The 25,041-nt window shown below is 37.5% G+C and overlaps 1 protein-coding gene and 1 non-coding gene across 3 annotated transcripts in view; one reads left to right on the top strand and one right to left on the bottom strand.

Annotated features, from left to right (window-relative positions):
* The first annotated feature begins 5,749 nt into the window (after positions 1–5,749).
* MCM9 (minichromosome maintenance 9 homologous recombination repair factor) overlaps positions 5,750–25,041 on the top strand; it is an 88,969-nt gene continuing 69,677 nt past the window's right edge. For both annotated transcript variants that reach the window (XM_036247932.1, XM_036247933.1), the window contains exons 1-7: positions 5,750–5,804; positions 8,623–8,941; positions 10,812–11,128; positions 12,304–12,385; positions 17,281–17,481; positions 20,183–20,308; positions 21,966–22,085. In XM_036247932.1, the coding sequence (XP_036103825.1) occupies positions 8,638–8,941; positions 10,812–11,128; positions 12,304–12,385; positions 17,281–17,481; positions 20,183–20,308; positions 21,966–22,085 (1,150 nt within the window). In that variant the 5' untranslated portion in view covers positions 5,750–5,804; positions 8,623–8,637. The remainder of the gene's footprint in view (positions 5,805–8,622; positions 8,942–10,811; positions 11,129–12,303; positions 12,386–17,280; positions 17,482–20,182; positions 20,309–21,965; positions 22,086–25,041) is intronic.
* Positions 13,529–13,633, bottom strand: LOC118622043. Its single transcript, XR_004957882.1, has one exon. It is a non-coding gene; the product is annotated as a U6 spliceosomal RNA (small nuclear RNA).

Below are 25,041 nucleotides of genomic sequence, written 5' to 3'. Positions count from 1 at the left end.
TTTTCAGTTCCTTGGTTAAGCCCTTCCCTAAGACTTGCCTGCTTACCTTCCCCCTCTTTGACTCCATAGATATTCCATATCCCTCCACTAACTTTGCTTAAGCTATTTTAAGTTAGTTTCTGTTATTTGTAACCAAGAACTCCTTAAAAACACATACACGGTGAAATAGTATCCATAGATTTATCTTTATTAATAGAGCCAAATCTGTGCCCTCTTAATGTCATTTATTTCACTTCCTCTGTTGAAGCTAAGAAGTTTGTATTAAGATTTACATTTGCATTCATGAATAGTCTATCAAATTCAGTTTTGCATATTTTCTTGCTGACTTAGCCAGGTGTCTTTTTACTTCCCAGCAGTTTTTGGTAAACCAGAAGCTAAAACGATGTGATATTCTCACAAACATATATCAAACTGATTTCTGTCAATAATGCTTTGAGAAGATGCAGAGGGAAACTTGTTCATGGGAAATTGAAAGTATTAAAAAATATCAGAGAGCTGCCTTCATTTTAGTTTTTTATAGTACCCAGTTTCACAAATATAGTTACCAGTGGCTCAGGAATTGACATGTTGAAAATTAAGATGGAGGGGAAATAATTAAACACCATCAAACACCACGATTCTTAAATTTAGGGGTGTATGAGTCACCTAGGTTACTTTTTTAAAATACTGACTTCAGGGCCCTACCTCCAGAGATATTTGTTTTGTGAGTCTCAGGTGACCCAAGGAATCAGCCTTTAATAAGTACCTCTACGACAGTTTAATTCACATATAGTTGCCTACAAAGATGGTAGAAAAGGAGAGTCTAACATTTTCATAAATTTCTACCCTAGTCCCTAGAGCAATGTTATTTTAATCACATGCTCACAGTAAAACATTTGTGAGCACACTACCCCCAAAGAAGTAACTAATATAGAGGCACATATTATTGCACTGATCTATACATTATATATATATAGATATAAAAACATCACTATGGTGATGACATTTATACTTCAATGCCTTCAAGCATAGTTCATGGCTAATGACAGTGATAATCTAAGCTTGTTTTCAATGTTAATTTAGTTAAATTTAGAAATATCTAATCTATAGGTGGTTTAATAATATATTTCTGAACAATATATAAAAACAACAATATTTTGATGTTATATTTATTATATATAATAGAATCTGAATATATATACAGTGATACCTCGGTTCTCGAACATAATTCGTTCCAGGAGGACGGTCGAGAACCGAATTGTTCAAGAACCGAAGCAATGAAACCCAATAGGAAAGCGTGACTCCACAAAGCGTGACTCTCTCTCTGCACTCACACTGAGGACGCAAGCAAGGCGCGCTGGGCCGAATGAACGCCATTCGGCTCAACTCGGCTCATCTCGGAAGTTCGAGTTCCAAATATTTGTTCGGATTCCGAGACAAAAGTTTCTCGAATCTCCTGGTCGAATACCGATTTGGTCGAAAACCGAGGCGTTCGAGAACCGAGGTATCACTGTATTCTGTAGGGGGTATATGCAAACTGCAAAATATTCACAATAGTAAACAATGACATTGAGTTACAGTGTTACTGTCCAACCTTACAATTATAGTTTCCCACTAAGATCAGGAACAAGGCAAGTATGTCCCCTCTCATCACTGTTTTTCACCAGCATAATGGAAGTTATAGCTAAATGTAAAAACAAACAAGCAAAAAAAAAAAAAAAACCCCAAAAAACCCACAAAGAACAAGAAAAGGAAATAAAAAGCATACAGATTGGGAAGATAAAACTATCTTTACTTACAGATGCCATGATTGTCTATGTAGAAAATCTAAAGGAATCTACAAAGAAAAAAACTTCTAGCACTAATAAGAAATTACAGCAAGATTGCAGGAGACAAAGTTAATATGCAAACTCCATTGCTTTCTTATATAACAACAATGAGCAAGTAGAATTTGAAATTAAAAGCATGTTACCATTTACAATAGCACCTCAAAAAAGGAAGAGTTAGATATTAATTTAACAAAATATGTACACAATCTATACCAAGAAAACTAAAACTCAGATGAAAGATATCAAAGAAAAATTAAATGGAAAGATAGCTATTCCATGTTCATGAATAGAAAGATTCAATATTGTCAAAATGTCAGTTTTTCATAACTTTATCTACAGATTCATTCCATTCCAGTCAAAATCCCTACAATTTATTTTGTGGATGTTGACAAACTGATTCTAACATTTATATAGAGAGGCAAAAAACCTAGAATAGCCAACTCAATATTGAAGGAAAAGAACAAAGTCAGAGGACTGACATTACCCAACATTTATACTCACTATAAAACTACAGTATTGGTATTGGACAGCATGGTATTGATGAAAGAATACACAAATACATTAGTGGAACAGAACAGAGGGCCCACTAAAAGACCCATGTAAATCTTTGACAAAAGAGCAAAGGCAATACAGATCTTTGACAAAAGGAACAAAATAGTCTTTTCAACAAATGGTACTAGAACAACTGGACATCCACATGCACACACACAAAATTTAGACACAGATTTCACACCTTTCACAAAAAATTAACTCAAAGTGCATCACAGACTTAACAGAACAAAAGAAAGGCCTAGATGCCCTTGGGTTTGGTGATGACTTTTTAAAAAAATTTTTTTTTATCCTCACCCGAGGACATTTTTCCATTTTTTGTTCAGGTAGAGTGGGGGCGGGGGGGAGAGAGGAACAGAGAGAGAGAGAGAAACATCGATGTGAAAGGGACACATCGAGTGGCTGCCACCCGCACAACCGACCAGGGCCGGGGACAAACTGCAACCGAGGCACATGCCCTTAGCGGGAACCGAACCCGGGTCTCTCAGGACCGCAGGCCGACGCTCTAACCGCTGAGCCAAACCGGCCAGGGCAGGTGATGACTTTTTAAAGTACAACACTAAACACACAATTCATGAACAAAACAATTGATAAGATGGACTTGATAAAAAAAACCTGCTCTGTGAAAGACAATGTCAAGAGAATGAGAGCCCTGGCCAATGTGGCTCTCAGTTGGTTGAGTGTGGTCCCTTGCACTAAAGGGTTGCCAGTTCAATTTATGATCAGGGCACATACCCAGTTTGTGGGTTCAATCCCTGGTCAGGGTGCATTTTGGAGGCAACTAATCAAATGTTTCTCTCTCACATCAATGTTTCTCTCTCTCCCTCCCTTTCCCTTCCTCTCTCTCTAAATTAATTTAAAAAAATAGAAAATATGATTAATATAAAAAAAGGAATGAGAAGATAAGACACAGTCTTATCAAACACAGATAATATTTGCAAGACACATCTGACAAAGTACTCTTAAAATTCAACAATAAGAAAACAAGCAAAAGACGTGAAATGACACCTCACCAAAGAAGATATACAAATAAAAAAATAGCCCCAGTTTTGCTCAGTGGTTAGAGCGTCAGCCTGGGGACCAGAGGGTCTTGGGTTCGGTTCTCACTAAGGGCATGTACCTTGGTTGCAGTTTGTCTCTGGCTCCTGTTGGGGTTGTATGGGTGGCAACCAGTCGATGTCTCTCTCTCCCATTGATGTTTCTCTCTCTCTCTTCCTCCCTCTCTCCCTCTCTGTCTGAATAAAAATAAAATAAAATAAACATATGAAAAGATGTTCAACATCTTGTCATCAGAGAAATGCAAAATCAAATGACAATGGAACACCATTATATAGCTAATAGAATGACCAAAATGCCAAACACTGACATCACCAAATGCTGGAGAGGATATGGAGCAAAAGAAACTCATTCATTGCTAGTGTGAATGCAAATGTTACACCCATTTTGGAAAACAATTTGGTGATTTCTTATAAAATTATACCCTATGATCCAGCAGTCATACTCCTTGGTATTTACCCAAGGGAACGGAAAGCTTATGTTGCACCAAAACCTGCACATGGTTGTATATAGCAGCTTTCTGCATAACTGGCAATACTTGGAAGCAGCCAAGATGCCTTTCAGTAGGTGAGTGCATAAAGTGTGGTACTTCCAGACAACGGAATATTATTCAGCACCAAAACGAAATGAGCTATCAAGCCATAAAAAGACATGGAAGAACCTTAGATGTATATTACTAAGTGAAAGAAACAAATTTGAAAGGCTACCTATGACTTCACCTACATGACATCCTAGAAAATGCAAATTATGAAGACACTAAAAAGCTGCTAGGGGTTAGGTGGGAGGGAGGGATGAACAGAAAACAGATTTTTAGGGCAATGATACTATTATGTAAACTACAACAGTGTATACGTGTTGTTATACAACTGTCAAAACCCACAGAATGTACAACACCAACAGTGGAACTACTGTAAACCATAAACTTTGGGTGATAATCACGTTAATGTAACAAATGCACCACTGTAACAAATGCACCATTGTAACAAATGCACCACTCTGTTAATTGTATGTTGATAGTGGGCAGGTTTTGGGTATGTGGGGACGGGATATATGAGAACTAGCCATACTTTCTGCTCAATTTTGCTGTGAATGTTAAACTGCTCTAAAAAATAATTTTTTAATTTAAAAAATCAATTGTATTTCTACATACTGGAAAGGAACAATCTGAAATTGAAATAGAAAATATCATTTATGTAGCATCAACAAGTATGATTTCCCCTTCCATATGATTTTATGGACAAATCTGAGTTATTGATTTCACAAAAGATCAAATATTGTTGAGAGATATTACAGGCTTAATACCTAAATAAATGGTGAGGTTTAATTTGTTCAAAGTCATATGGCTCAATATTATTAATATGTAAATTCTTCCCATCTTAACCTATAGATGCTATGCAACCCCAATGGAAATCCCAGCTTTTAACAGAAAATGACACACTGGTTTTAAAATTCATATGGAAACACAAAACCCCAAACAACTTTGAAAAATAACAAAACTGGATGCCAAACACTATCTGATTTCAACTCATAAGGCTACAGTAATCAAAGACAACGTGGTATTTTTGCAAAGACAAACAAAAAGATACGGCCACAGAATAGGAAAGTCTTACACCCACACATATTAGGACAACTTATTTTTCACATAAGTGCAAAGGCTTTTAGGTGGGAAAGGATAGTTCTTTCAAGAAATGTTACTATCCATCCATACGCAAAAACAGTTACCTAAGATCTGTATTTTCGTATGTACAAAACTTAGCTCAAAATGGATCAAAGGCGTAAACATAAAACCTCCTCTCTAAAATCTCTGGAACACACAAGAGAAAAATCTTCATGGCTTTGGGTTTTTTCGAGTTCTTAGACCAAAAAGACAACCAAGACAATCCCGACGATCCCTCCGAAGCACCGCACACTCACTTCTTCCCATTCCACCGGGCCTACTGCCGGCCCCGCCCCGCCCCGGGACTCGCAGCGCTCCGCCCCGACTCTCGGCTCCTCCCGGACCCTCCTCCGGTCCCAACCCGCCGCGCCCCGCCCCTCGCGTCCCGAGGCGCCAGGCGGGGCGCGCGCCCGTCCGCTTCCCCACCCGGAAGAGCCACCTGAGCTGCGAAGTTGAGCGGTGCGCGGCCCGGCATCCGTCGGGAGCGCGGGCCGGGCTGAGCCGCTCGCGTAGCGCCTATTTCGCCCAGGCGCGAGGCGGGCCCGCCGGAGCCTGCGCGTCCCCGCGGCCGACGGCGCCTCGAGTGGCCCGGCGTGCGCGCCCCGCCCCGCCCCCACCGGCCTCCTCGCGTCCCTGGGCCCGCGGCGCGACCCCGCCACCAGGCCGGAGCTAGCCGCGCCCCTCCGCCTCCGGAGCGCACACTCCGAGGGACTTCGGACACTGCGTATTCGCCAGTAAGTGACAGCCGCTGCTTCGTTTCACCGTCACTTTTTCTCCCGCAGTTCGTCCCAAGTATCGCCCACATTTGGTTAGTTCAAAAACTGTTCAACTCCGGGACCGGTCGGGTGGCAGAGCTGCCCGGGCGCCGAGCCTGGCAAGTGTCAGAGACCTGCCCAGGCGTAGGGCAGGGGCTGCGTCCAGAGATGGAAGTGTGGAGAGCAGTCCTCAGCGGGCTCGCCGAGTGGCTCGGGAGCAGCGGGCCGGGGGTGGGCCGGACGGCCGAGGAAGGGGCGGGCCCTAGGCCGCGGCGCTCCCAGGCGAGGGGGCGTGGCTCCCGGCAGGTGTGGCGAGGCGGCTGGACCCGCGGTGATTCCCAGGGCGCCAGCTAGCTGTCGCCACTTATTCACCCCCCTGATTTTGATGGTATTTTAACCTGAAATACTCGTTAAGAAAACGGAAAGGGGACTTGAAAATTGTAAAAGAATAAGTGCCTTCAGTTTGTATCTGGATGGGCAGGTTTATAGGGTTAGCAAACTGCTTAGAAACAGTTGATCAATTTTGCAGTTACTGAAAATGAATGCTATTTTTATTATTTTATTTTTTAAATTTTATTTTTGTTACAGATGTTTCTCCTTTTTTACCCCATTGACACCCTCCTCCCCATCCCCCCTGCCCCGTCCCCGGCTTTGTGGTCCATGTCCATTGGTCATGCATACATGCATATAAATTCTGTGGTTTATCTCTTCCCACCCTCCACCACCCCCTCTTCTGAGGGTTGTCAGTCTGTACCCTACTTCCGTGTTTCTGGGTCTACCCTATTCCTCAGACTATTATATTCATTATATTCCATATATAAGTGAGATATTGTAAATAGTGCTGCTGTGAACATGGGGGTACATATATTCTTTCTGATTGGTGTTTCAGGTTTCTTAGGGTATATTCCCAGAAGCAGGATCACTGGATCAAATGGAAGTTCAATTTTTAATTTTTTGAGGTAACACCATATTGTTTTCCATAGTGGCTGCACCAGTCCACGAATGCTATTGTTAAAGAAGATGCTCTGTTAAAAAAGATTAGGTGGAATTTAATCTGACCTGAATCTGAACCATGAGTTCTGAGGCTGCCCCCTTCCGGTCCTGTGTGGAGCTGTCTTTTAAATTGCTAAACTTGTGGCTCCAAACTTAATAGAATCTTCGAGATTCTCTTGTAGCCACTCTTGGAAGTACAGTTTTGTTTTTGTTTTTTAAAGCAAAGGCCACATCATGGAAATACTGTTTAATCAGTACCTTCACATGTGCTTTCTCTGCTTTACACTTTGCTGAGTTTATATTACCTAACCAATACAAATTACTTATTAGTGTACTGGCCATAGTTTACTTTCACTTATTCTCTTAGATATACATATACTCGTCTGTTAATCTGACACTGGCATTATAGTTGTCAGAATTCTTTAATCATCTTTTTATAGAGTCTAGTGCAATCAATGTTAGTTGAATGAAATAAGTCAAATTAAACTACACTTGTCCTCCAGTGCTCTCTGTTTCCAAACCAAATACGAGTTTCTTAAATGATCCAGTTTGGACAGTTTATTTAGGACTGTCACCCCATTTAAGTTTAATCCTTCTCTCCTTTGTGCTTTTTAAAAAAATTTTTTTAAATTGATTTTTAGAGGGAGAGAGAGAGAGAGACATGAGAGAGAACATCGATTGGCTGCCTCCTGCATGCCCCCCACTGGGGATTTGGCCCACATCTGGGCATGTGCCCTGAACGGGAATGGAACCAGCGACCACTTGGTACATGGGTTGATGCTCAACCACTGAGCCACACCGGCCAGGCTCCTTTGTGCTTTTATTCATATTGCATTTTTACCATTGTTAGAGTGCTGTTATACTGATCTTTCCCTAGTTCTCTTGAGGGCATAAATAACCATTTATTGTGCTTTCATTTCCAAGCACAGTGCCTTGCATGTGGTACATATCTGTGTGTATACATGATAACAGAATGCAGTAGGTAGGCCCTTTTAATCTGTAGATAAAAATTTAAAAATATATTGCCAGAGGAATAGGATAGTTGAAATAATAAAATATACTGTACTTATTCTCAATATGTAGTTATTATTTAAAGACCAATTTTCTTGTTCTCAGTTTAATTATCTAGTTTTTTTCCCACTCTTGACAGCTGTTTTTGCTGAAGCCAATAGTTTTCCTGGGTCAAGAAGAGAAAATAGGAAATAAATTCGCCTCCAAATGGAAATATCTAAAGCCAATCTGATAACTATTTAAGTCATAACTGGCTATCAATCTGAATAGTAGTGTATGTTCTGTTTATGTAGCAGAATAATGTGTGTGTGTGTGTATGTGTGTGTGTGTCTAGAGAGAAAGAGAGAGAGAGAAATGTTTTTTATCTGAATAAAACCTAGAAATAGGATGCTTGCAAAGAACTCTACCAGGAGTAACTTGAACCAAAAGACTGACATTTAAGATTTTATACTTGATAACAAAAGTGTGTGTGGAAGTTGGTTAAAGTAAAGGCAAGGACCTGTTACATAATATGGGGTTAATGAGGAGGAAGTTTTGGGAAAAGAAATGGGAGAGACACTGGACCATTTTGGATTTTATAATCAGTACCAACATAATTCTTTACCCACTTGAAAAATAATACATTTACTAAATAACAGATAATTCAGATCTAATTAAAATTTAAGTTCAGGTAGTATTTTGAGATTATAGTGTGACCTAAAGCCAGGATGATTTACAGCCACACAATTTTTTTTGTTGTTGATTTGTGTGTAAGTCTAATAGCTAAGGTATAATACAGTTCTTTTTTCTTTAGTTACTTAGATTCAAGATGAATAGTGAACAAATTGCACTGGTTGGTCAAGTATTTGAGTCATATGTTTCGGAATACCATAAGAACGATATTCTTTTAATCCTGAAGGAAAGAGATGAAGATGCTCATTACCCAGTTGTGGTTAATGCCATGACCCTTTTTGAGACCAACATGGAAATTGGGGAATATTTCAACGCATTCCCCAATGAAGTACTAACTGTTTTTGATAGTTCACTGCGAAGATCAGCCTTGACAATTTTTGAGTCTCTTTCTCAGCCTGAGGATGTCTCCATGAAGCAGAATCTTCATGCCAGGATATCAGGTGAGTCATTTAAGGCTTTTATCGTCATGTTATTCTCTAGGAAGGTTTTTGAGAAACCCTAACACATTGAATATAGAACACTAAGAAACAATTTTTATTTATACTGAAAAATATTTTTATTGTGTAGTTGATATAGCACTTGTCAGCCCCAGGGGATTTTAATGAAGCATTCCACAGGAATTTAGAAATGTTTGTTTTCTGAGAGTTAAATTGTAAAGTCAACACAGAATAGAGCAGATATATACAAAAATTGTCCTAAGCAAATGTATGGCTTTCTTACTGGCAAAATGTGATGCACTATAAGTCAATATAAATAAAGAATATTTTCATTAGAGGGTAGGCAAATCAGCCTTGAAAGCATAGAAAAAGAAGTCATAGTGGCAAATGTTGGCAGTGCCCACCTTGTTTGTATAGTATATAGTATATGGAGAGTCTCAGCAAGCAACAGAAAATTCAAGTCTGTCTCTAGACTTGCCTGTAACACCAGATTAATGTAGCCTGGTGCCTTAAGCATTTAGTTTATCTAACTAAGTTGCTTTTTATTTTTTAATTCCATGCATTCCAAACTAGCTTCTGATTATTGTTATTGTTTTGCTTTTGGAATAGATATATCAACAGGGAGAAAATGTGCTGACCATAGAAACTTAAAGTATAATCATTCCTATTACGGTTATTTCTCATGAGCTTGGCAAATTTGATAGAACTGTCTTCTATGTATATACTTAACAGGTTTCAGAGCTACTAAATTCTGAGGCCCATACAGTGGACCATGGGACATGAACCACTGTGACAAATGCTAGCTAGATAAACCTATTAGGAGGCAGCCTTTGACTATCACAGCTAGCACTGCTCTACTCCAAAGATGCATTAGCCGAACATGAGAAAGAGGGCATTTCCGCATAAAAATTTTCTTTGGCATTTTGCACCTATTAAGTTGCCTTTTACTAATGGCAAAAACCACAAGGTTATTAAGAGATAAAGTGATTGTGTGGGTAAACCTCTGGATAATTCAAGGGTTAGAAACTCTGTCAGACTTACATATTAATGAACCCTGAACCTAACTGAAAAAGCAGTAGCCTTCTAGCACTGTGGTATTCTTTGGTCATTATGCTACCATCTATCACTCAGCTTTGTGGTTTACTCAAAGAGTTATAAGTTAATTTTATGTGTGGCTGGAAACAGTATATTTGTTGAATATGGTTATAATTATATACTGTATTTAGATCCTACTGAGATAGCCCTCTTCTGAGAATGAATCCTTCTGTGTGTGTGTGTTTGTTTATTTTCTTTTTAATCCTCGCCTGAGGACATTTTTCCATTTTTTGTTCAGATAGAGTAGGAGGGAGAGAGAGGAAGAGGGAGGGAGGGAGAGAGAGAGAGAGAGAGAGAGAGATCAACGTGAAAGGGACACATCGAGTGGCTGCCACCCGCACAACCCAACCAGGGCCGGGGACAAACTGCAACCAAGGTACATGCCCTTAGCGGAAACCGAACCCGGGTCTCTCTGGACCACAGGCCGGCGCTCTAACCGCTGAGCCAAACTAGCCAGGACAGAATGAATCCTTTTTTAAAATTATTTTTATTAATTTATTTTTGTTACAGATGTTTCTCCCTTTTCCCCCATGAATCCTTTTTTTAATCATCTAGATATGTACTCTTAAAGTGTGTCTATTGATAATTATTTGAAATAATTCTTTTCTATTTTTTTGATTTTATCTGATTATTTTTTGTAATTAAAAAAAAAAACACAAAATTTTGTCTCTCTGAAATAATACTTTCATCCTCAGCAAATATGAGAAATGTATATTCTATGGAGTCATATGTGAAGATTGATGAGTTTTGTTTTTGTTTTTTTGTTTTTCTTCATCAGGTTTGCCTGTTTGTCCTGAGCTGGTGAGGGAGCACATCCCTAAAACCAAGGATGTGGGACACTTTTTATCTGTCACGGGGACAGTGATTCGAACAAGTCTGGTGAAGATCCTGGAGTTTGAACGGGATTACATGTGTAACAAATGCAAGCATGTATTTCTAGTCAAGGCTGACTTTGAGCAGTATTATACCTTCCGCCGGCCCTCCTCATGTCCCAGCTTGGAGAACTGTGATTCTTCAAAATTCACTTGCCTCTCAGACTTGTCTTCATCTCCAACCAGGTGTAGAGATTATCAGGAAATCAAAATTCAGGAACAGGTAAGTGATCAAATAAATGAGAAAAATGACAAATTTTAAGAAGTGTTATTCAGCTATGGGCAAATTGCCAGGACTAGGAAACACCTAATAATTACAAGTGAAACTTGTGTCGTCACTTTGTGGAAGATCAAGTGTGAAACTTTTGCACATATGTCAGAATGTAGTTGTTAGAGAACATGATATAAACATCTTTTCATGTAGAGCATTGGCAAGGGGGTGGTTGAATGATTTAATAATTAGGTTAAAATTATATGAATATTTAAGAAGTCAAACTAGCTGTACTTAACTAAGGGATAGGAGAAAATTAAATGCGTTTAATTGGTTGTTAAACATAGGAGTAGACAGGATTTAGGGTTTAGGCCTCATTTTTATTTGCTGAGCCAAATGGGTTATACATAACCACTCTGATATATGAGAGTGAACCTGATTTATTTTACTTGCCACTTAAACACAAAGGTTTATTCAGTGTCAGGGACTCAGACTCCCTCTATCTTTCTACATCATTCTTAACTAATGGTTTCTCTTTATATGGTTGTCTGTACTCCAGAATGGCGGCTACAACTCTGTCACATCTATATCCGAGTCAGAGAACATATACAAGGAAGGATAGGCAAAAGCGCCTGCTATGTAACCCAAATCTCCATTTAAGTAGTTTCCTTCAAAATCTGTAACATATCTACTTATAGCTCATTGGCCAGAACTTAGTGATATGACCATACCTAGATGCAAGGGAGCCTGGGAGATACAGTCTTTATACTGGGCACTTGTTCACATAGAAATAAACCAGGGTTCTGTTTATAAGGAATATTCAAAGGAACTGAGTGATTTGTCCCAGGGTCTTATGACTAGAAATCAGGAAAGAAATGCCTCTTTATTTTAGATAAGTAATTTTGTTACTATGTTTAGTAGTTGGAGCATATGTTTATTTTGATCATCTACAAGGTAGATTATATTTGCAGATGTTTTCCAAATATAGGGTGTTTTTATTTTGCTTTAGTTATAGTGAATTCTTAAACTGATAGTACACTAAGTTTGCAAGAAAAGTCTGTAATTCCTCATCATCATTAAATTGTATTACAATACCAGAGAAATAGAAATGGTAATGTCAAGAATTGCTAGGTTTCAGAATATTTAGTATGTAGTTAAGCATATTCATTATCTATTTTATTTGCTAGGTTCAAAGACTAGCTCTTGGAAGTATTCCACGATCTATGAAGGTTATCCTAGAAGATGACTTAGTAGACACTTGCAAATCTGGTAAGAATTAACTTTTGTTAGCTTATACAGGAAGTCCTAACATATGAATATGGAAAAGCCAGTTTTTATTTTCCCAAGAGTGAGTGTAGAGACTTAATTGCTTACCTTGAAAACAGAGATTGGCATGGAGATGGGATATGATAGCAGAAAAGAAGTTGGGCTGGAGTTTAGTCCAGCTGCTTATTTTATAGATGAAGAACCTGACTTGCCTAAGATCACTTGGAAAGTTAAGTGACAGAACTGCAACGTGAACGCAGATCTACTAACTTCAAGTCCAGCACTCTCTTTTGGTGCACCATAGCTGAACAGGAGCAACTTTTTAAAATGGTTTTAGTGGGCAATTATATAAGCTGCCTTAGAGGATATGACTGTCAAATGCTATTGCAGACTTAAAGGTGTCTAGAAGAAAGGAGGTGACTGTTTCTTTCTGTATTGGTGATACCACTATATGAGTCACATTGATTTTGGTCTTCTGTCCTCTGAGGGTCCTCACTGTTTTCACTGGCCAATTGTCTGAATTTGGAGGGAACTTGAATCCTACTGAAAGAACTGTGGGTGGTTAGCATGGATAAGTCTCAGGAAGGAGAAGACCACCAACTTTTATTTGTTGGAAGATGGTCATATAGAAATGAAATTGGAATTACAGAAGAGTCTGTTGGATGGAGGAAGGTAGACTTTAACTTAGTACCTACTAATCAGAGGTGTGCAGCATGGGTCTTGGATGATGGTGAGTTTAAGCAGCTGTCTACCTCATGATCCGGAGATCTGCAGTATTCCAGGCAAATTAAAGACTGAGCCTTGGAGCTGTATGTTGATCTTTAGGCCACACAGACAATTCCCAAGCTCTCCTTTGCCCTCTGAACTCACCTTGTCTCCTCTTACTCTCCTCATTGGGCAGCCTGGAAAGAAGCAAACTTAAAAAGTATTTGTGGAAGGGAGAGGATTGATTTTAGCTCATGACCATAGAATGGAAGTGTTCTTAAATTTTTTTTCCCTCCTCCCCCTCCCTCCCTGCCCTGTTCCCAGCTTTGTTGTTCATGTCCATTGGTCATGCATACATGCATATAAGTTCTGTGGTTTTTCTCTCCCCCCACCCCCTCTTCTGGGAATTGTCAGTCTGTACTCTACTACCATGTCTACTACAAAAATATGGAACTCTTCATGAATTTGCGTCATCCTTGCGCAGGGGCCATGCTAATCTTCTCTATATTTTTCCAATTTTAGTATATGTGCTGCTGAAGCAAGCACTACAGTTGTTTTTTACAAAGAAAATGGTAGGGAAAGATTTTATTTAAAAAATTAAGATATTAGAAGGTTTTGTAAGTCAGCAGGGTCTCCCAAATGGGTAAATGCTGTTCTCTCTTCTACAGTAACCTCATTTAAATATCATAAGAAATATTCTTAATAAAATTTGGCATGGTTCTTAAGTTGATATGTCGGTGATAGCTTGAGAGAATAAAGTGCTTTCTTCAGCTGTTGGTAGAGGATAGGGTTGTAACATTTACAGTGCATTGGTCAGCAAAGAGTAAAGATCACAGACAGAAGCGGACTGCCTTCAACATGATCATAAAGTTTTAATCAAAAACTTTTTCTAACCAAAGTACTTGATATTTCCCATATATCAACATAGGTATCCTCATCCATTCTTCTCCCTCACTGTCATCTTTCTATACTGACAGAAGACTCTGGTATAGAGCTTGAAAGTCTTGGATTTAGAGAGACTTTCAATCCCAAACGAAGTTGTCCTCAGAGCTGCATATCTTTCATCAGCTTCTCTAAGGCTGCTCTTTCCAGCCCAAGAAAAGGAGATTGGAAACCTGTTCCCTTAAAGCCAGTCAGAGTCTTCTGTTCCCTACATGTGTCCCCAGGCCTTGTCCAGACCTTCATGAGGAGGATATGAGAGCCTATCCTTTCTCTTTCTTACTCTTATTGCAAATAACTTAATAACTGCCTAATGATTTTCACTTTCTTTTTAACATTTAAGTTAAATTGAAGGTGAGCCAGAAAATGGAATAATAACTAAACATTAGCTGAATATCAGCAGTTGCTTTTCAATTCACCTCAACATTCCCTGCTTTAAATATTTCCCATTTTCTCTTGAACACCCTTCATCTCTATAAAAAACAGATGGTACAGGTGTGTATGTTGGGAAGTAACAGGGATGCCTGATCTCTTATTCCATATCCCAGTTCTCCCCTATAGGACAGAAGGAAAATGCTTCATTTTGCCAAATCCCATCATTTCCTTTTTTTAACCTTAGACTTCTCCAACTGCCTCATTTATAAAATATCTACTGAGCTGACATTAAAATGATGAGGCAAATACTGGAAATAATAGAGTTCAGTATCTAGCGTCAATAATAATTCTTTATCAAAAGACTTCCCTATTCATCTAAGAATCACCAAGTCATAGTTTGAAATTTATTTCAAACACATTAATAGTTTATAGTTACCTAAACAGTATACTAAGGAAATAACTGCTTTGATTGTAGATTTCCTTGTAAATGGACAAGTCTGTGTCAAAGTACCATGTTCATATAGGACTCTAGATTTTTAACCCAAGTCTGTAATATCTGGATCAGCAAAACAGTGCTTATATGAGCTTGGCCTGAACTTGAAAATATCCTTTGATAGAGAATAAGGTGTTTTCATGCACTTCATTTAAACTGAATTCTTTCTGTACTGAAAAAAAAAAAAAAAAGTATTTTTTTTCTCACAGTCACTAATAAAAAAAATGTATGGAAGCAGTCTGTCAACATCTATTTTTCTATTTATCCATAACTACAAGCTTCTGTGAGAACCAAAAGACATAAAGGGCATAATCCTTGCCCTTCAGGAATTTAGTCTAGTTAGGAACCCCAAACTGACATTGCAGAGTGATCAAGTTGGGGGCTGTGTGCTAAAAACTGTCAGGGCAGCAGCTCAAAGATGGGTCTGATGGGATGGCTGCAGTGGTAAATATACTGCAGAAGACAGACCAGCACGAAGAGACTGGACTGTACGAAAGTAAGCAATTTAACTTTCTGACGAGAACACTGTTTATAATTGTTACTATAGAAAACGAAAATGAGTATCAACTTGGACTATCATCAGAATCATAATTGTTCTGATGATTATATGAATCTGCCAAAACATGTATATAGGCTGTCTGGCCATTCTATTACATTTTGAAAATGAGATGTATTTGAATAAACACTGGCTTTGTAATTATTCAAAATGTGTGTATACATTTTTTGGGATACCCTATATATTAAGGGCTTTTTAAAGGTATTAGTTGCTACAAATATAAGGTGGGTTTAGTATATTAGCTAGTATTAATTGAGCACTTATATTTCAAGATACTGTATTAAGTAATTTACAAACATTATTTGATTTAATTCTCAATATAGTCCTGTGATATAAATACAATTATTCCCATTTTGTAGGTCAAGAAATAGGCTTAGCAAAGTTAAGTAATTTGCCCAAGGTCACACAGCCAGTGAATGTTTGAGATGAGATTTTAATCCAAATCTAATGAATTAGTGCTCTTGGCCATTCTTCAGTGCTCTACATTTTCCACATTATCACGGATTATTGAAGTCAGACTTTGACTAGTATGTGCTGTATCTAAAAGTTAAGTTCCTCATTTGACTAATTTAGAAACATCCTAAATATAACCCATTAAAATGACCAGAGTAGAGACTGTTCCAAGTGCTTATATAAAGTTGCCCCATACATTTTCATCTAAGAATGGGAGGCAGACAGTATAGTAAATGATCATTACTATGAATAGTGAATGAAGGTTCTTAAAAACAAGTGTAAGCACTTAATTGTTATTATGAAGTTACCTTTGGCTAGAAATATGCTTTATATTCTGTGAATTGCTACCACCATTTCCATGCATTTAGCCTTTGCAGAACACTTCAGAAAATCAAAAGTTCTGTGGATTACACATTGCACATTGAAATTTAGAGAGTGTAAGGCATTTTGCATCAGCAAATATCTATTTAACATAGCCTTGGAAATAAAGACATGCCTATTAGTCCAGAGACAGTATTTTTGTGCAAAATATAAACACCAGGATTGGGTTTGGGGTATGTCCAACATCCTATGTTCAATAAGATTGAAATCTTTGGGGACTAGGATTATGCCTTTTCTTTTTTGGGCCTCCTTTTCTCTAGTGCCAAAATATCGAATGCCAAGCATTCATAAAGACTTGTTATTTATGCATTGAATTGTTTACAATAATAAGCACAGATGTCAGTGTTTGGAGAAAATGCCTGTAAACTACTCAAGGCGTCTTAGGAAAATCTGTAAAAGTTTACTATTCTGCCCATCAGGAATGGGAGAGTTTCCTCAGGTGGGAAGGAACCAACCAAGAAGGAATAAGCAGGGTTCTGTCCTGGGTTGCTTTGACGTAGAACAGGTATTCATTAATTTGTTCTTTTGTTCATTATAAAAAACAAAAGGCAGTAAATAAAATGTTGACAAATGTGTTAAGTAAAAATTAATATATAAAAAACTAAAACTAGTATCAGTCATCACAAGATTCTTTCCTTTCCTGACAGCAAATCGATTATAACCTTTTGGCTGCAATTCTCACCTCTTTAAATGAGAACTCTATGGCTAGAGATTCTGAGAAGATGAGACTTTCACCCAATATAATAATGATGAATAAATCACCCAGTAAACTATTTTCCTAGTGATGGGTAATAATTTGGTGTAATTATAATTATAACATGACAGATTAAGAAAAAATAAAAATGCTGACTTTAGCTTTTAGTTGTACAGATATAAGTACCTGTTTTTAAAAAATCAGGAATCTGTGGTGGTTTTTTAGTTCTGGTCCTTTGTCATGCAAGTCTGTGCCCAGCATTGAGGGTGCTACTGCTGGATTCACTTGGTGCTTTTTCCTAGGTGATGACCTCACTATTTATGGGGTTGTAATGCAAAGGTGGAAGCCGTTTCAGCGAGATATGCGCTGTGAAGTGGAGATAGTCCTGAAAGCCAATTTTATCCAAGTAAATAATGAGCAGTCTGCAGGGATCATCATGGATGAGGAGGTCCGAAAGGAATTTGAAGATTTTTGGGAACACTATAAGAGCAATCCCTTTGCAGGTTTGTGATTAAGGGTATAAAGCTGATAATTATTAATGGCATTTTTTTTCTGTCTTTTAAATTATATGACCATCTTTACACTATTTTAGCTGAAGATTTAAAAATAGGAGTTAAGTAGAAAAAGATGATGAGAGATGGGAAAATGCAAAAAATAAGCTTTGTCATCACAGCAAAAATTTTGATTATGACACTAAACTATAATTACATAGGTTAAAACATCACAGTGTTTGGATTTGTAGAGGCACTGACTAATGCTACCACCTTGTGAATTCAGTCACTGAATTATGGAGCATGTAAGGCTTCCCTCCCCAGTCACAGACAGGTTTAACTACTGAAAGCCAGAGATTACTTCACTGCTCAGCTCTTGGAGGTTGATTTGCTTCATTAAGACCTGGTACTGTGGATATTGACTAGGAGGAGCCAGAGGTTTTATTCTGATCTACAGTGTCCTCAGGGATTCCATGAACCTGGTGCTTAGATGCTGGATGGAAACCCAAACAGAGATTGGGGTCCGTTGGGCCATCAGCCCACTCTGGGGTGACTGTTATCTTAGATTTAAGAAGTTCTTTTCATTGGGGTAACTGAGGGCCATAGCCACACTATTAACATGGTCTAAAACCAGAAATTTGGGAGGGAGGAAAGGATAGGGCTAGTATCCACTCTAACACATTTTCTTCCATGATATAGCCATGGGAGCTTCTAGTGCCACAATCTAAGGAATCGAGTTTTTCAACTTTAGACAACAATTAGCGAAATAGTCCTACCCCTTTGCATTTCTCTGGTACCTCAGACCTACCTTCATATTATATCTTTTGTGTTGACAATAGAAAAAGGAAATCAAGTTCAGAAATAAGCACAAGTAATATGGGCAGTGCACGAGTTAACAATGAAGTAGCTCCTACATGTGCCAGGTGTTGTTCTTTGTGCTATATACTTATTAGCTCCTTTAATCCTCTAATTCTATGTGATACCATTATCATCTCCATTTTACAGAGAAGGAAATGGAGGCCAAGAGGTTAAGAAGCTTGCCCAAGATCAGACAGCTACTAATAACACTGGGATTTGAATCTAGGCATCAGACACGAGGGTCACTGAATTCACCTTTATTTAACAAAGCTGGCTCTTTGGTTTAGTTTTGGCTTAGGTGTCTCCCAAAAGCCCTTGCTTTTGGGGGCTATTCCTTTTTTCTTTTATGTGTCATCTCTAGATTCTGGTCAGATGACACCTGCTGCCAGGTTTTCTCATCTGCTTAGATCCCAGGACTTCATCTTTTCTTCCCTGGGCTTTTCTACCACAGGAAAGGGATGGATTCCCTCTAGCAGTTAATTAACTTCCTTCCAGGATTTACTAATTGTTTTTGGTCCCCTTTGTACTGAAATACTTTGTTTTTACCATTTCTGCCATCCTAGGTCATATCACCATAGATTATGCCACTGAATTCATTTGGATTCATTACAAAAAGTGGCCTTTGTGTATTGGGCCATAAATTGTAGAGGAAGGCCCTTTCCCTTCCCTTGATGGTTTGGTGGGAAAACTTTTGCAATTGGAATCATCAGCTAAAGGATACTTGTACGATTATTTTCCATCTCAAAAGAGCTATCACTGAAGCATGAGTAAAAACTCAGATGAGGGTATAAGTCCTGAAACATACAAATTAGTTACCAGCATGTGGATGTTAACTTCTGGTAACATGAATGTAGACATAGTACCATCACAGTAGTGAATTCTAAGTTAAGACAGGCTTAGGAAAGGCTTGTTAGACTCATAGGTTCCTCTGTTGGTTGATTAGGCCAGTAAACCAAGTGAAATATTTACTTTATCCATGGATGGGATAGACAGATTATCAGATTTGGTTTTTGGCATTTCTGAAAACAGAACCTAAAACACTGATATTCTCTTATTTAAAGCACATGATTAGAAGAATCCAAGGTCTCCAGATTGGATTGGCAGAGTTGATGTTTATAATGATCCTAGTAACTTATTTGTTTTATTTAAATAAAACAAAATTTACCAAACTGCTCAGAGCAAATGCTGGACTGTCTCATAGGGTGGATTGATTTTATTTCTCTTACACCTCTGGAGAAGCTCCAAGTATCTGTATTTAAAGGTTACTAGCTCCTACAATCCAACTTGCTGTTCTGAGGTCAAGCACTTTCTTTTTATTTACACAATGGAATAATTTTTTTGAAATTACTGCACAGAAAGTGCAGACAGTATTATTTTTAAGGGATAATGTCAGCCTGATGAAGGAGAAAAGGAAATTCTTTTCTGTACCCTCTAAAGTATGATAAATTTATAGAAACTTAAGCAGGTAGCACCCTGGAATAAAACAGACTTTTCATCTCATGACATTAATAAGAAGAGAACTAAGTTATTCACTCCTTTTAGTCATTTGGAAATGGTCCTCTTGGTCATTTTATTTTATTATTTTTTATTGATTTATTATAGAGAGAAAGGGAGAGAAACATTTATTTCTTGTTCCATTTAATTTATGAATTCATGAGTTGATTCTTGTATGTGCCCTGATCAGAAATCAAACCCGCAACTTTGGTGTACTAAGATGACACTCTAACCAACTGAGCTATCTGGTCAGGGCCTTTAACATTTTAGATGGTGGAATGTGTTATAGGCTAGGAAGGAAATTTTCAGTTATGATTTAAAAAAAATTGTTGGTAACTTCTGATCTTTCTGCCTTTCCTAGGAAGGAATGAAATATTGGCCAGCTTATGCCCTCAAGTTTTTGGGATGTATCTAGTAAAGCTTGCTGTGGCCATGGTACTGGCTGGTGGGATTCAAAGGACCGATGCCACAGGAACACGAGTCAGAGGTTAGTACCTGTTTAAAACTTGAGAAGTGTTAACACATTTAAGGAGAGAAGCTAGAATTTTTCTATCCTGAATAAAAATTGCTTATTGAGTTTTATTTTCCAAATACAGTCTTTTTAAGTTGTCTGGATATCTAATACTTAGCCCAACATTTACATATCAGGAGCTGCATTCTAGAACTCCAAAGACTAAAACAAATCCTAAGTTATTCAATGAGTATATAGTTTTGCTCCAACCTCTCAGGGTGCCACGAAAGAAAACCTTTACATTTTTATTACTGTCTGTGTTTTTTCACTGGATCTGCAATCTCTCTTCAAGAGAAAAAGATTAGAAATAGTGCTATTTTTTTAGTTTTTGTTGTTGTTAATCCTCACCTGAGGACATTTTTTCCATTGATTTTTAGATCGAGTAGAAAGGAGGGAGGGAGAGAAACATTGATGTGAGAGAGACACATTGATTGGTTGCCTCCCACACACACCTCAGCTGGGGCTGGAGATGAAACCTGCAACTGAAATACGCCGTCCCCCTCCCTGACTGGGAATCAAACCCCCTTTGGTCCTTGGGCTGACACTCTAACCACTAAGCCAAATTGGCCAGGGCAGAAATAGTGCTTTTTAATGTCACTAAGTCAGCGTCTCTCCATCTGCGACTGTCAGTGTGTTTCTCTCTGACTGCTGCTCTCAGTCATCTGCCTGCTGATTCTCCTTCTGCTGATGGGTTGCAAATGTGCCATCTGCCATTTGGTGCTGCTATAGGTCACACATTCAAGCAAAGATCACTCTAAGTATGTAATTACGTCCAAATGGCAGGAAGCTCTTTTGTCACCAATACTCTTAACTGACCTGAACCTGGTACAAAGTAGGTTTATTATGGTCCTCATATAGGCCAGATGAGAGCCATAATAACCAAAGACTAAACCAGAAGACTACAAATACACTATTGTCGATCATGAGGTTAGTAGTTACTCTAATGCCATGTAGAACAGTATAGAATAGTGTCATAAGGTTTATGTGTATGGTATGTTTTGATCACCTACTGTTTGCAAGGCACTCTGCTAAATGTTGAGCCTAAATAGGACTTTCCTGTTAATACATTTACAAAATACATAAATATTACTAAAGACGTTTGCTCATTGAGATAATTCACACCACAGGATATTCATGTTCATTTGTGTTATATTTGAAAAATAAGAGTACTTTAAGGTAGATATTTCATTAAACTAAAATTTTCATAAAATGAAAAGATTTTCATTTAACTGTTGTAATCATAAATAATATGCTATTTATAAAGCATCTATAAAGTCCTACTTTTTTAAAGTGCTTAAATAAAAATGTAATAAAAGACAATCAGAAACTTTATAAGCCAAATTTAAAAATGTTAAACATAGGCCTGAACATTTATAAATAGCACAAAAGAATTTAGATTTTAAATGTCACATTCAGAAATCATTTCAAGTTTGTTATTTATGATGACAGCTTTCCTAAAGATATTCCACTTAAATCTTTCCTCAAATGACCTTAAATATTATAGCAAAAGCATTATATACAATATAAATTGTATTGACAGTTCAGGTGGACCATTTTCTTTTTGATTAATTATACTTGTTCATGGTTTTTTTTACAGAAATTTAAAACTTAACATTATTTACTTTTTTTCTAGGTGAATCTCATCTTTTATTGGTTGGGGATCCTGGCACAGGAAAATCTCAATTCCTCAAATATGCAGCAAAGATTACACCAAGATCTGTGCTCACCACAGGAATCGGATCTACTAGTGCAGGTATTTTACATGACAATTTCATTTAATGTCACTATAGAAGCTAACACAATGTTTTTTTTCTCATGAAAAAGTACCTACCATAGGATACATTTCAAGCTAATCTCTGAGAGTTACTGCCAAAAATGGCAGGAAATATGTAGCATTTCTTTTGTTGCTCTAAGAAAAAAATTTGAAAGCTCCACCATGACTTATTTTCCAAAAACGTATTCTATACATGTTTTTTCATCTTAGTTTTTAATGATTCTATTCAGTTTTCTCGTTCTTTAGTGATTACCTTCACGCTATTTATGCAGAAAAAGTATGTATTACCTGGTACTTTTTGAAAACCTAGGAAACAAAACATTAAATAGGAGGGGGAAAAAGCCCACTTTATGCAAAGTAGATAGATGACTTTACGCTTAATGCTCAGATCTCACGGGCAGTGGTAGCTCCTATGGAAAATTCCTGGGTAGAAAATGTCTCAGTATGTGGAAAGCATATTTTCATCATTTCACTGTGGAGCTTTATTAACACATTGTAATGATTCTTCAACAAATGTATTTAGCCCTGGCCAGTTTTGCTCAGCAGTTAGAGCGTGGGCCTGCGGTCCAGAGAGACGCGGGTTGGGTTCCCGCTAAGGCACGTACCTCGGTTGCAGTTTGTCCCCGGCCCTGGTTGTGTAGTGCGGGTGGCAGCCACTCGATGTGTCCCTTTCACGTCGATGTTTCACTCTCTCTCTCTCTTCCTCTCTCTCCCTCCTGCTCTGTCTGAACAAGAAATGGAAAAATGTCCTCAAGTGAGGATTAAAAAATAAATAAAACAAATATATTTAAATCTTTGCAGGTAGGATGTCAAGATTTGATTACAAAGTGACTTTAGGAAAAATTTATTTTAAAAACAATGTTTTGATGCCATTTTGTATTTTTATACCATCTTATTGGGGAAATATTTCTCCTGTTCTTCTATAATAGGCCTTTGATTTCACACATTTTATAAATGTGATTTACTACTTGTCAGGGGAACCTAACATCCATGCCCTATGCTCAGATTTCTTATGAGAAGCTTATATTTTAAACATCATAAAGCATAAAATGTTCCATTAATGGTCCTATATAATGAGAGCTCCATGCTAAGGAGCTCTCAGGTTTTGGAATATATCTGATCAGTACATTAAGAATTGACAAGAAAGAATTTGTGACTTGAGAGGGGTGGACAAGCTTCAGGATACTAGAAGGGAAGTAGGCAGGAATGTAAAGAACACTTCATGAGCATTTTAAAAGTCTCATGCCCTAGTGTTCTAGAGTTCTGAATAAAATCAGTGAACAATAAAAGTGTCCCCCAAGTAATTATGTGGAAATTTTGCTAAGTTAATTATATGGAGTTCCAAGAAATGAGTCTAAGCTATCTTATGAACTACTAGTAATTTCAGAATATTTGGAAATTTTAAAGTGAGTGGCAACTGATTCACTATATTGGCACTTTTTCCTTTTTTAAATGCCAAGATCATAATCCAAATGAGAAAAAAAGACAGAGGGAATATAAATTATTTTAGAATTACAGAAATGTTATTGCTACTTACATTTACCAAAGAGCCAGAATAGCCTTTCTTCAAACTGTGTATAAACAACCCATTAGAGAATCATAAAAATCAATTCAGTGAGTCAAAACCAGCACTTTCAAAATGAAATCAATAAAAAAATACCAGACTATACTGCACATGGTCAAGGTGTAATATAAGGGGGCATTTTCAGGAAAACTGTTAATATAAGTACATACTTGTGTTATGGGGGCATACTTTACTTTAAAAAAATTATTTTTACCATGTATTACAGTAAAGTTTTGAAAATTGCTGCCATAGACTTCTTGGTAAAATAAGAAACACCAAATTATAAAACCAGAGGGTATGACTACATATATGTATGCATGCTCCTCAGACTTCCTGCATGTTTTCTCAGGTCAAATGAGAATCTGCTTCCCTCCAACCTCCTCTTCAATCTCTTCTGTGGCTAAGTCATTTGTTTATATTTATCTTCCCAGGACACAGCTATTTACCATGATCAAAAAGAGCAAAAACAGTTCTAAACCTTCCAGCCGTAATTCAGATAGTGTCTGTAATGCGGCTAAATGGGGGAAAAAACTAGTTTTTCAATTTTTAATGTTTGAATTCTAAGTATTTTAATTTTATATTTTAAATTATCCTATAGAACCATTTTAAATGAGAAAATAAAGTCTCAAACTTCTGTGAAAATTGGCTGTCCATTTCCAGTACAAACCTAACCCTTAGTTGCCAATATAAACCATTATAATTTATCAGAATAAAAACTTAGCAGTGTGCTCTCACTAGCGTGGCTCAGTTGATTGGGTGTTATCCCATGCACCAAAAGGTTGCTACGGAATGGTTCAATTACCTGTCAAGATACATGACCAGGTTGAGGGGTCAATTCCTGGTAGGGGGTGTGCTAGGGGCAGCCCATCAATGCTTCTCTCTCCCTCTCTCTCTAAAAAAAACCAATAAAAAATGCATTTAAAACCCACAAAAACTCAGCAGTGAAATGCTTTACTGGTGATCTGGCTTATATATGCTTTATTTCTAACAAGCACATATCTTGCCCCTGTTATATTAATCACTGAGCTCTTTGTTGGAAAGCATTACTTTTATTTTAATACCATTTTCTTTTAATTGCAATTAGACAAAATTGAAAAATTTCTTTATAGTTTTAACAGTAGGATGTATTTTATTTTTAAAGTCTATGAACTAGTTAGTGGACAGTATTTTAATCTGGTATATTAAATTTTAAAGTTTAACATTTAGCAAAATTTTGTTTCACAAATTCACTCTTTTAGAATGACAGGAAATATGTACAACTTAGATTCCATATTCAGACAAATGCCCTTTTCCCTTCCTCAAAATAAAAACTTTAAAAAGTGTAGTATATTATAAAAGTTAGATATGAAGGCACTGCATAACTGCATCATA

This window comes from Molossus molossus, unplaced genomic scaffold (assembly GCF_014108415.1).
Source record: "Molossus molossus isolate mMolMol1 unplaced genomic scaffold, mMolMol1.p scaffold_m16_p_8, whole genome shotgun sequence".
Lineage (NCBI taxonomy): Eukaryota > Metazoa > Chordata > Mammalia > Chiroptera > Molossidae > Molossus > Molossus molossus.
This window is presented reverse-complemented; position numbering and strand designations above follow the sequence as displayed.